A 12,815-nucleotide genomic window follows, 5' to 3' on the forward strand; every position below is an offset into this window, starting at 1 on the left:
GATCTATCCCATTGGTCGGATCCAGTTCCCCACCGTAGACTTAAATAAGTGACAAGCCTCTGCTGCATGAAAGCTTCACTGATGTTCCTCCCTTCAACCCCAAAAGAGGCAAAAAAAATGACTTACTTTTTTGGGTACAGAGTAAAGCATTTGGCAAAAAGGGAGAGCTGGGTTGTGCCTACGAATCTGGCGCAAAGCATGGTTTTCTGAGATGTCCGGCTGCTCAGTCCCCCTGCCTCTTTTCAGGGATCCCAGTATCTCCCCTGCCCTCCATCTGTCCCCAGCAATTCCACTGCCCCAAACAGCTGACACCTTTACCACCTCTTTTCCTCCCCCTGCTGCACGTCACCGGCAGGCAAAATAAAATGGAATGGCGAGATGCTCCAAATAATGCAGCCAAAGCAACTGACAGCAACATGCAGGATTTATCCCAAGCTGTTGGAGCAGAGCTTTCTTCAAAAAGAATCTGGCCCACAGAAGAAACCAAGACACTGGCAAACTTGAAGCACAAAGAAACAGACTGACATATCCTGGGACACCCTAACTGGTATTAAATAAAAAAGCCTCTGCAATCAAATGCCCAAGCCTAATGCATTTAACCACCGCTCTCGTGCATCCTCTCTCCAGAGGAGGGAAATAAACTCTGCAGTCAACAGTCTGCCTGTTGTCATCCAAACCGTCCATTTTGCTAAGGAAAAGAGGACATTTTTCTGCACAGAATCTGTGTCAGCTGTATGACTCCAGATGCGTGGGCAATCCAAGGATGACAGCTGGGCGAGACGCAGGCCACAGCAACGTGTGCTTAGCCCCCCAGAGAGGAAGTGCTGGGAACCCCATGCTAAAGCATATGTGGCAGCCGACGGAACAACCTGCTTCCCAGGCAGGGGCTAAAAGACAAAGCTGCTGATGTTGCCACTGTTAGATGAAAGCAGCCCCTGCAGTATGAGACAACGCAGCCTTTACCTTGGAGAAAGAAGGGGAAGCGAGCTGGAAGGGAGTGTCTGGGAGGTAGAATTTATCCAACAAAGGCAAGAGGGCAAGGAGATCAAGGAGAAGAAGAACAGAGAGAAGCAAAGAGACATAAACAACCCAAGGCCTTCTTCATACTGCAAGGATTTCATCCCACGGTAGTCAAGGCAAGCAGCTTTGCTTGGAGCCTACAGATCAAGCAGAGTGCTACACCCCAATCCGAAGGCAGGCAAATTTTGACTTCTGTGTGTCTCTCCCTCGATTGCCTAGCAAATAGCTTCATGGAGTGCACAAATTCAGCTTCAGAAAAGTTCGCTGCCTTTGCAGACGTTTCAGCGTTTGCCAGTTTTCACACAGTCCTTAAAGGATTCTGCCAGGAGGCACAGCTTGTCGAGCACAACAGGACACGGCAAAACAGCCATGTGGTGGAGACAAAGATTCTGCAGTCCCCACTTCCAGGAGTCTCTGTGTTTTTCAGTGACCTCCAGAAACCCAATCCCAGAGGGAGAAACATCTAAAATCCGTAACTAACAGTGCAACCCTTTGCCTTCATTTCTGCAACATCTACTGGTCACAGAATCTGGCCCTCCTTATGGCAGCTTCAATGTTCGAAACTCCCATTGTTCTAGGCACATTTTGCGACAGGGAATTTCATTAGCACGAGCAGTTTCTGAGCTCTGCGTACAGTACTGCATCTAAGATATCAAATTAAAACTGCAGAGTAGAAGGAAAGGAGGACCTTTTCCTGCCTCCCCACTTCCAGCTACTCTCTGAAGACTAGAGAAAAGACCCTCTTAAGAATATTAGTGGGGTGGGCAGGGGAAGGAGCAGACCATGTGAAAAACGAACGTAATATTTTAGCTGCAGTTCATTCATTTTCAGCTTTGTATTCTTGTTATTATAAAGCATACCTAGACATTCCGTTGCTGTGCCCATAACCTAGGTTTAAGGTGCCATTGAGCTCCGAGCTTTCATTTCTCACTTTCTAACAGTGGGCAGTTTCACAAGGGTTGTCTGGGGGTGCAAGGAATTAAAGGCAGTTACTCGAAGCAGGCTGCTTGGGTAAGCAGACCAAATAGGTGCCTGGTTGATAGCTCTGAAAAGAGCCACTCTGGGGTGGGGCTTTACATCTCATACATGGGTCTGCAGGCTAGCACGTTGGCTAAGAAATATATCACATTGTCTTGAGTGCTCATTCTTCTTATAGTCTTCAAACTAGGGGACTGAAGCTCTTGTGGGCAAGCCAGCGACAACATCCCCTGCCATTTCTGTCAACCAAACACAGCACTTCCTTGGGTTGTTGGCAGTGATCAGTCATACGCCCTGCCATCTTGATCCCTATGGTCAGCCAGCCTGTATCCAGCCTGCCCCCTCCCTCGATTCCCCCCCTTTTACAAACATTAATTTTTTACTGGTAACAAAAGAATCCAACACAGACATACAAACACAGGTTGTAGGCTAGACAGCCATAATAGCTACGTTTGCCGCACATTTGAAGAGATAATACTAGGGTACTGACTGATCTTGTACAAAGAAATGGACATCGCTGTACGGATTTCAAATATCACCCCTCAACATACTGTTCACCTTGATTGCATCAAGCCAAATAACCTCTCCAAAAAGACATTTGAAAACCAGAAAGCCTGGGCCCCTCTGGGTTTGAACTGATGTATGAAATAAAAGGTCTACATCAAACGTGTCTTGTGTGACTTCCAACAAGGCTAAGTACAAGACCCTATCATGCCACCTACATACTGTACTTTTCTTGGTGCCCCTCCAATGATGTAAAATTTCCACAAGTGGCAATAAGTGGATGAGTTCTCTGCACAATAGTGTTATTCTGCTCTCCAAATCCTGGATCTTCTAATAAGGGGTCAGCAAACTTTTTCAGCAGGGGGCTGGTCCACTGTCCCTCAGACCTTGTGGGGGGCCGGATTATTATTTTTTTTGGGGGGGGGGAGAACGAATTCCTATGCCCCACAAATAACCCAGAGATGCATTTTAAATAAAAGTGCACATTCTACTCATGTAAAAACACACTGATTCCCGGACTGTCGGTGGGCCGGATTTAGAAGGCGATTGGGCCGGATCCAGCCCCCGGGCTTTAGTTTGCCTACCCATCTTCTAATATATTTATTCAACTTCAGGTGCAGGAAACCTCAGGCCCTCTATAACAAGAGCTGTGGTCCACCAACATATGTACGGCCGCTGACCCTGCTTTGCCTCTCTCTAACCATCCATCAGTTTGCCCATCAGACCTGACCTAGTGAAGAATCTTGTGGCTCTTTGTTGCTCTAAGGACCTGCTCCTTCTGGGACCTCCCCTTAACTGGCCTTGACTTTGTGAAGGTCACTTTCATCCCGGTCACCGACATCCTGCAAGTGAAAACACCTGGGCCAGAAGACCCAGAAGAAGCACAAAAGAGGGAGGAGCCAGCTGTCCGCTGGTGGGTCTTACCCTGTTTGGAGTGTAGGTGGAATAATAGCAGTGCAGCAGCTCTCTGGTGTCTTCTCCTGCTGGGTCACCACAGATAACCACCTGCCCAGAGAATAAAGTAAAATTAAGGATGTGCTCCAAATACTTCTCTAAAGAGCAAAAACAAACAAACAAACAAAAAAACAGGTGGGAAAACACCTCTGCAGAAAACAATGAACTATACTCTGCTCACAAGCAGTGGTGAAACATGTTGCCATGGGTCCCCCGGGCCCATCACAGGTGACTCAATCAGTGTGCATGTGCAAGGGGCCTGTTCTATTTCTGGGCTGAATGCCTCAAACCTTTCAACCGATAAAAGACTCAGGAGGGATGCAACCAACTCCCAGTAGGAGAAAAGCCAAAACAAAGGCCGAGGGACCTTCCCTCTCCACCCTTCTCCTCGTACACGCTTTATTTTAAAGTTACATTTATATTATTGGATCAGATTGTTCTAAGGTGTGTGATCTTTGTCGTACATTTGGTAGTTTCTTCAGCTTGTAAACTGCCTTGTGTGCAGTGATATAGAAAGACGGTATACAAACTGGGCTGGCTGAATCCAGCCCAGAAAATATATACAGTGGTACCTCTGGTTGCGAACGGGATCCGTTCTGGAGGCCCGTTCGCAACATGAAAAGAGCACAACCCACAGCGGCGCATGTGTGCTCGTGCAGGTTGCGATTCGCCGCTTCTGCGCACGCGCGTGACGTCATTTTGCGCACATGCGCGAGCAGCGAAACCCGGAAGTAACCCTTTCTGGTACTTCCGGGTCGCCATGGGACGTAATCTGAAAGAACGTAACATGAAGCGGACGTAACACGAGGTATGACTGTACTGAAGTTCTTCTCCTCTTGAAGGGCAAAAGCCTGGATAGCTCAGTTGGTTACAGTGTGGTGCTGATAATGCTAAGGTTGCAGGTTCGATCTCGGTATGGACAGCTGCATATTTCTGCATTGCAGGGGGCTGGACTAGTTGGGTCCCTTCCAACTCTCTGATCCTATGAACTAAAAAAATATGAGAACATCCCTGCTGGCTCAGGCCAAAGGAGGGAGAAATGGGCGGGGGGTGAATGGTGGGAACTGGGGGGGGGGTAGGGGGAATGGTCTCCCCTTTCCACCCTGACTTCAGCCACTTTGGAAAGGGGAGCAAGGATGCTGGAAAATCTCCTCTGGCTATCTGGCTATGTGGAGTGGAGGCTGGGGAGTGCCAGAGGTTCCCCCTACCCCTTCTCTTAACATTAAGGAGGAGAGCCCAAAAGCTTACCTGCTTCAGGGTCCGGTGGAAGGCTGCAGCGGATCGGGCCATCTCTGGGAGGACCACGGGGATTTTCAGCAGCCTCTCTGAGAAGGCAGCCAGGATCTGCCCCGCTTTCTTCACCCATTCCTTGTGGCCAGTGTAGCTGGCTGCCCGCAGGAGGTTAGTGACAGCAATAGAGTTGGGGCAGGGCTCTGCGCCGTCTTGATCTGAAAGTGTGGGGCAGGAGAAACAGTAGTCAAGTCACCCAGAGTGCATGAGCTTTCTGCTTGCAAATTCACAGGCCGTAAAGGAGCAGGGGTCACTAGCCTGTCCGTGGCCAAGGGCGTTTGAACTTGAGGCTCTGAAACCCCAGAGCTGATTTGCAACCCTGCTAAGTGGCATTTCAGAAGCCCTGGGACAATATGAAATCTGTGACCCTTTGCACAGGTAAGGTAAAGGTAAAGGGACCCCTGACCATTAGGTCCAGTCATGATCGACTCTGGGGTTGCAGCACTCATCTCGCTTTACTGGCCGAGGGAGCCGGCGTACAGCTTCCGGGTCATGTGTCCAGCATGACTAAGCCGCTTCTGGCGAACCAGAGCAGCGCACAGAAACGCTGTTTACCTTCCCGCCGGAGCGGTACCTATTTATCTACTTGCACTTTGACGTACTTTTGAACTGCTAGGTTGGCAGGAGCTGGGACTGAGCAACGGGAGCTCACCCCGTCGCGGGGATTCGAACCGCCGACCTTCTGATCAGCAAGTCCTAGGCTCTGTGGTTTACCCACAGCGCCACCCGCATCCCATTTTGCGCAGGTACTTAGGAGTAAATACCTCTGAATTCTGTGCGACTTATTGCCAAGCAAACAGGCACAGGACAGGGTTATTACATCCTGGCCTAACTTTAAAGCAGTTGCTTTCTGACCTTAACAGGCAAGGGGTCCTGTCTCCCATGTCCCTCTTAGCTGTTGGGCAATCACCTTCCCAATCTGTGACATCAGAGAAGCTAAGCCAACAGCCAGCCTCGGAACCTCACCTACCGTGTACATATATGCTGCAAATCAGGTCACCCCACTCAGCACTGAACACCGACAGCCTGTAGGTTGTGAGCATGCTAATGTAACATAGAGAAGCCGCAGTGTGATAAATGCACAAGGCAAGCGAGCTAAACCACCAGGCCTGTGGTGCCTTCTCAGAGTGTGTGTCTACAGCAGGCAGAGAGATGCTCGGCTGATGCACATCTCTGCACCAACCCACGCACCAGGCTTGAAACTCCAGCGCTTGTATCTTTGAAGGCTGGAAAGTGGGGCAAGAGGTGGGGTTGTGGATTGAGGAGACATTTCCCTTAGGCAAGGCTTCACGTTAGCCTCAGGAGATGGATGTGGGCTTATACCTAGCACAGAAACCCGTTTTACGGTTGGTTTGTTTTTAAGCACAGGCACTGGAAACACCAGGAAAGGACCTGTCAGCATTTCCATATGACCCTACTCAATAGTTTTAAAGTTAGACCTAGCTGGATGGATTGGTCTTTTCCACTGTATACTGGTACCTTGGGTTAAGAGCTTAATTCGTTCTGGAGGCCTGTTCTTAACCTGAAACTGTTCTTAACCTGAAGCACCACTTTAGCTAATGGGGCCTACCACTGCCGCCACGCCTCCACCGCGCAATTTCTGTTCTCATCCTGAAGCACAGTTCTTAACCCGAGGTACTATTTTTGGGTTAGCGGAGTCTGTAACCTGAAGCGTATGTAACCTGAAGCGTATGTAACCCAAGGTACCACTGTATTGCTGTTGAACATATTTCCATAAGGGAGAGTGTCAGCTGTTTTATGGTATGTTTGTAAATTGCCAGAGAGCGATCCATAAATTAATAAATTTGTATATTTTTAAAAGAAAAAAACCAGATTTTTGATTAAGGCTCTCGCTCATCCACTCGGAGGGTTGCATGCCTGACGGTCTCGTCTCTAAGGGGAAACACGTACCATCCTTCATGCGCAGGAGCAAGGAAGGGTCGCCAGCCTCCGTGGAGAAGTAGGCAAAACCCTTTGGATCCCAGAAGAGCTCGTCTTGCTTGTGCTGCAGCTGCACAGCCCACTCCAACCAGCTCGGGTCCAGCGAGGCCTCGTAAAGGTCAAAGAGCGCTTGGATGACGAAGACGTAGTCCTCAAGGAAGCCATGGATGGAGCTGCACAAGGCCACAAGAATGCAATGGAGCCGCATCATCTTAAAATAAGTTTGTTGTTTAACTAACATAATGAGCACGGCAGGTGGAGGGCATCCACTCTCATGCTATCCCAATGTATTATCTTAGCTAAGAGCTGCCCCCAGCCAGCATGGCTAATAATAATAATAATAATAATAATAATAATAATTTTATTTATATCCCGCCCATCCCAGCCGAAGCCGGGCTCAGGGCGGCTAAAAACAATAAAACAGTACAAAAGTACAGCACAAACAACACTCTAAAATCATTCATTATAAAATTAATACTTTAAAAATACATGGATGGTTGGTTTTTAATGCTCTTTCTTTTGTTTCGCCTGCAATGTTTGGGAAAGACAGCATAGCCAGTTAAAGAACACTGGAGGGGAATCTATTGGACTGCCCTGGCCAGTGGTGAGGGGTGACGGGAGTCGTAGTCCAACAACGTACAGAGGGTCACGAGTACCCCATCCTTTGCATAGAGGCTTCTGCCTTCCCAGTCATAAACAGTGGGATGGCAAAGCCCTTTCAGAGGTAGGCTCCCAGTACATTTCCGAGCACAATTCAAAGTGTTGGTGCTGACCTTTAAAGCCCTAAACAGCCTCGGTCCAGTATACCTGAAGGAGCGTCTCCACCCCCATTGTTCTGCCTGGAGGGCCTTCTGGCGGTTCCCTCACTGCAAGAAGCCAAGTTACAGGGAACCAGGTAGAGGGCCTTCTCGGTAGTGGCACCCAACCTGTGGAACACCCTCCCACCAGATGTCAAAGAGAACAACAACTACCAGACTTTTAGAAGACATCTGAAGGCAACCCTGTTTAGGGAAGCTTTTAATGTTTAATAGGTTATTGTATTTTAATATTCTGTTCGAAGCTGCCCAGAGTGGCCGGGGAAACCCAGCCAGATGGGCGGGGTATAAATAAATTATTATTATTATTATTATTATTATTATTATTATTATTATTATTATTATTATTATTGAATCCTCCATAAAGCTGGTGCTTCAGCTGAGATTCCTGCACTGCAGGGGGCTAGACTAGACGACCCCTGGGGTCCCTTCCAACTCTAAAGCTCTATGATTCTATGTTTCCTTTACTCATGACATGTGAGCCCCCAATATGTTACACAGAAACCTAGGAAGGAAGCCTTCTACCGAGTTAGACCAAGTTGGCTCCACCTATGTCAGTACTGCCTGCACGGGCTGGCAGCACCTTTCTGGGCTCTCAGACTTTCCCAGCCTCTCCTGGGGGTACGAGGTATTGAACCTGGGAACCTTGCTGCTCTACCACTGTTCTTCTCAGCCTGACGGGCAAAGAGGAAGAACCGTATTTCAACCCCTGCTGAAGAGGCTGTGCAGACAGGGAAAAGTAAATTACTTTGCCACTGGAACAGGATCACCTTTATGCGGCCCTCGCCATTGCCTTTCTCCCGCCACCTCAATTTGCCAACCAGTTAAGCAAAGATCAGCTTGACATGCAGCGGAAAGGCACTATTAGCATTAAGTAGCCAAGCAAATCACACACTCTCGCACATACTTTCCCCGACTGTCTTAATCTCTATTGACACGAGCTTTGTTTGTGTTTGCTCAAGAGGAGAGCAGGCTCCTGGAACGAGTAAGTCAGGGATGAGGGTTTTGCTTGGAGGCGGGGGACCTTCCGAAGCTTCTGTTGCCACAGGCTTGACATCCGTTTGCCACCTGGCAGAAGGCACCAGCGCCAGGAATGCCAAGGGGGGTTGCAGGAACCGCCCCCTCCAGTGGCTGGCTTCGTTTTTCAGGAACGGCAGGGAAAGGGGTTCCCTCGGTGGCAGCTCAAGCTGTGACACATATGCCTGTGTTCTGGGCCCGCTAGTGTACGTGCACCTGTCCCAAATCTTTCCTTTTTTCCATAATTTTTAATTAGTTTTCAAACCATTTAACAAATTCAATTCAATTTAAACACGATATTCCCTTAAGACTGCCCAGCCTTATTTCCATGTTGTTTCCATTCAAATTTTTATCTCCTGCCATATAAAGTGGTACCTCTGGTTGCGAACAGGATCCGTTCTGGAGGCCTGTTCACAACCTGAAAAGAACACAACCCGCATTTGTGTGTGCCACGATTCACCGCTTCTGCGCGTGACGTCATTTTGTGCATCTGCGCATGCGCGAGCGGCGAACCCCTTTCTGGTACTTCCGGGTTGCCGCGAGACACAACCTGAAAATACGCAACCTGAAGCAAACATAGCATGAGGTATGACTGTACTGTATGTATTATTTCTCTAAAGCATATATCTTGTGTTACATTCCTTTGCACCTGTCCTTAATGTTCACACAAACATGCTTCTCCTTATGGAATTCATGTCTGTGCTTCTCCTATTGGATACAAGGGGTCTGGTGCCATGCGATGATCCAGAGCCTAGAAGTCCCCAGCTGAAACATGGCCTCAGCTGGCTAGCCTGGAACATGCTTCCTTAGGCCTCTCTCTACCAATTTGCCAGGGAGCAACAGCAGGCCTCTGGTGAGCCACCGCGGGGAACAGGATGGTGGACTAGATCAAGGTTTCCCAAACTTTGGTTGCCAACTGTTTATTGGACTACAACTCTCATCATCCCTAGCTAGCAAAACCAGTGGTCAGGGATGATGGGAAGTGTAGTCTAGAAAATAGCTGGCAACCCAAATTTGGGAAAACTGGACTTTGGTCTGTTGCAGCAGGGCTCCTTTTTAAGCCACTTTCAGTGCCAACTGACCATCTGTAATATCAGGGTATTAATACTCAGCATGCTTTACAAAGTTTTTGCAAAGGGATATGGGCACTTTCTCCTGCCAACCTAGCAGTTCGAAAGCACATCAAAGTGCAAGTAGATAAATAGGTACCGCTCCGGCAGGAAGGTAAACAGTTTTTCCGTGCGCTGCTCTGGTTTGCCAGAAGCGGCTTAGTCATGCTGGCCACATGACCCGGAAGCTGTACACCGGCTCCCTCGGCCAATAAAGCGAGATGAGCACCACAACCCCAGAGTCGGCCACGACTGGACCTAATGGTCAGGGGTCCCTTTACCTTTATGGGCACTTTAAAGCAGAGTTTCTCAACCCTGGGTCCCCAGTTGTTCTAGGACTACAACTCCCAGTGTTCCCTGGCCACGAGGGATGATGGGAGTTGTAGTCCCAACAACAGCTGGGGACCCAAGGTTGAGAAACTCTGCTTTGAAGGACTTACAGCTCAGTTGGCACGTAACACCAAGCCAAACTATCACTCAGCACAAATGTGAAGGTACCTTTAATCCTGCGCCTGCTGTGCTATGGTTTGGTTTAGCATATCGCCTAACCCCAGGCTCATGGTTTGCCTCTTCTAGACAAACTAGGAGCTGTAAAACAAAAACAAAACTTGGATACAGCTCATAGTTTGGGTGGAGCGAGGCAAATCACAAGCCCAGGTTCAGATGACAGCCCAAGGCCAAACCATGGCTTAGCTCATCCACGATTCAGAAGCCCAAGCATTTGAATAAAGCCATAGATTGCCTTAGTGTTATGTGCAAACAAGGTCACTGCGTAAACATTGAGTTCTTTTATTTAGCATTAGCACTAAATGCCTATTTGTTAGTAAACATATGTAGACACTTTTTAACAGGCCACCCAGTGACTCGGAAAGGAGCCAAAGCACAGGCGGCTGTGAAGCAGAAGCTCTGCTTATTGCTATGAAGATCACGTCCTCCCCTGCTCATTCCGGTTGCAATCCGGAGCCATTAATTAATAGCGGTGGGAATTTTGCCACTTTGCTCAATGGAACGAAGTGATTGCACCTGCAGCGTTAAGGTCAGAGCCAAAGGTCTGGATTCATGTGATAAAGGTCCTTCCAGAGTGAAAACTCCCAATTTCATGTTCACCATTGCGAGAACTACAGTAACTAAATTTCTGCACGCAATATTTGCGTTGCCAGCAGACTTGATTTTAAACACCGCTTATTTATTAAGACGAGGAAGTAGCATAATTGGGGGGGGGGAGAGGGAAATTATAGCTTATTTATTTTGCAAAAACCTTCATTTATTTATTTTTTAAGTTACAGTCTGCTTTTCACCAGGTAGGTCTCAAGCGGCTTACAACAACAAAATATACACAATTTAAAACATGAATGAAACCTCAAAAAAATTAAACTTCAAGAATTAAAAATCTAAAAAAGAGAGAGAGAGAGACCTGTAAAACATCTGAGAAGCCTTCTGGGTGCAAAGGCCTCCTGAAATAAAATGGTTTTGAGCAGGCGCCTGAAACTCAGTAGGGACAATTCCGGCCTAACTTCTTGTGGGAGGGAGTTCCACAGAACTGGGCCCATAACATGAAGGCACAACTCTGGCCCATAGGCAACCAGAAACAGTGCTCCCCCTGCTTATCTTGGCGACTGACTTGGGCTGTACAGGGTATGGGAGTCCTTAAGTAATCCTGAGCCTAAATTATTCAGTTTTCCCACACTAGTACAAGAACGTTGAACCCACTACTTGGGCCAAGGCGGAGGAAGAAGTTGAGGAAAGAGGCAAGGGCAGCAGCGAAGGGCCAGGGGAAAGAAAGCAATGAGCTGTAGGGAACGCTGAAGTCTCTCTCCATTTTGCCCTTGAAATTCTGCCGGTTGCAGAACCTGATCGCAGAATTCCACAGCTTTTCTTCCCTCAGAAGAAACAGAGGCTCAGCACTAGGGTTGAGGAGACCCAGCAGTGGAACCAATCCCAGTGCCCTGCCTGTGGCGATGCTGGTTTCGGCACGGGGGCTGAGCTACGTGCCTTTGCCCCCATGCTGCCTACCCAAAGAGCCCTGGGCCCCTCCTGCCCCCTCTTTACAGGCTTGCCTGTCATCGCTTGATGCATACCTCTTCTCCACCTCACTTCCTTGGCCCCGGTAGCAGCTTCTGAGCAGCTTCCCGGTGACGGCGCTGAACATGTGGTGCCGCAGGAAGGAAGCCGCGCGTACGGCCCTGTCGGTGTATTCCTGCTTGCCCAAAATGGCCCCACTCTGAGCAAAGCCGGAAATCATCAGCCCTGGGAGAGGAAGGGAGGCAGAGTCAGTGTGTCACAGCGGTACCAACGCGGCCTCACGCTCGACTGACACCCCTCAATGGGTTTGGCGAAGAGAATGTGTTTCCCTGATATTCAGCAGATGCGGAAGGCTGGTGTGACATGCTGCTAACAGGCCCAAGTCACTTTCTCACCAAAATGGTGGCTCCCAAGATTCACTGAAGGCAGGGTGGGTGAAGGCAGGCAATCCTTCTCCAGGGCCTGACTTACCAACGAGTGCACAGTCATGGTGCCCTGTGGTGCAAAAATGCATCATCCTTCCACCCCATCCAAAATAATAATAATAATAATAATAATAATAATAATAATAATACTGGATTTGGAAGGAGAGGCCAAACATTTCCCTCATATTGCCTCCGTGGAAGATGTCAGCTGGCAAAATACCTGCCCTCAGCCGCAGATAATCAGCCAGCCAGTCTCCACAGCTCCGAAAGCGATTTCTCCCTCTGTGTTTTGTTTTTTAAATAAATAAATAAGCACACTCTTCCGAGCGGAAAGCACAAGACAATTTCCGAAAGGAGAATTCTGTGAATTCTGGAACCACTTTCTTGAGCACACACACACACACATTCTCTCCCAAGGGGCTGGCATGTTTCTCTACTTCTTTCCTCCCACTATATGTCTGTGTATCTTTTACTCCATAACGGACAGGGGCGCCCCCTTTTATAGAATGTGAAAAGTCAAGGGTGATGCCGCAGCTGCACAGGTTAAAGGAAGATTATTTCAAAGCGCCTGTGAGGGGAAACAGGAGAAAGGTTCTGCTGCCCCCTGCTGGAAAATGGGGAGAAGAGTTTCAGGGAAAATAGTGGTCCTTTCCTCAGTCTAGAGTCTAGACTCTAGAGCTACCTTCTTGGGTGGAGAGTATACATCAAGGGCAGGAGAATAAGGAGGAAACAGTAGGCAG

At 48.5% G+C, this 12,815-nt stretch overlaps 1 protein-coding gene across 4 annotated transcripts in view; it reads right to left on the bottom strand.

Moving 5' to 3' along the window:
- SPATA20 (spermatogenesis associated 20) overlaps nucleotides 1-12,815 on the bottom strand; it is a 49,734-nt gene that overhangs the window by 16,955 nt on the left and 19,964 nt on the right. For all 4 annotated transcript variants that reach the window (XM_082211041.1, XM_082211042.1, XM_082211044.1 and 1 more), the window contains exons 12-15: nucleotides 11,707-11,875; nucleotides 6,658-6,860; nucleotides 4,705-4,904; nucleotides 3,427-3,507 (exon numbers count right to left, since the gene is read on the bottom strand). In XM_082211041.1, the coding sequence (XP_082067167.1) occupies nucleotides 3,427-3,507; nucleotides 4,705-4,904; nucleotides 6,658-6,860; nucleotides 11,707-11,875 (653 nt within the window). The remainder of the gene's footprint in view (nucleotides 1-3,426; nucleotides 3,508-4,704; nucleotides 4,905-6,657; nucleotides 6,861-11,706; nucleotides 11,876-12,815) is intronic.

This window comes from Podarcis vaucheri (assembly GCF_965113315.1).
Source record: "Podarcis vaucheri genome assembly, chromosome: 2".
Lineage (NCBI taxonomy): Eukaryota > Metazoa > Chordata > Lepidosauria > Squamata > Lacertidae > Podarcis > Podarcis vaucheri.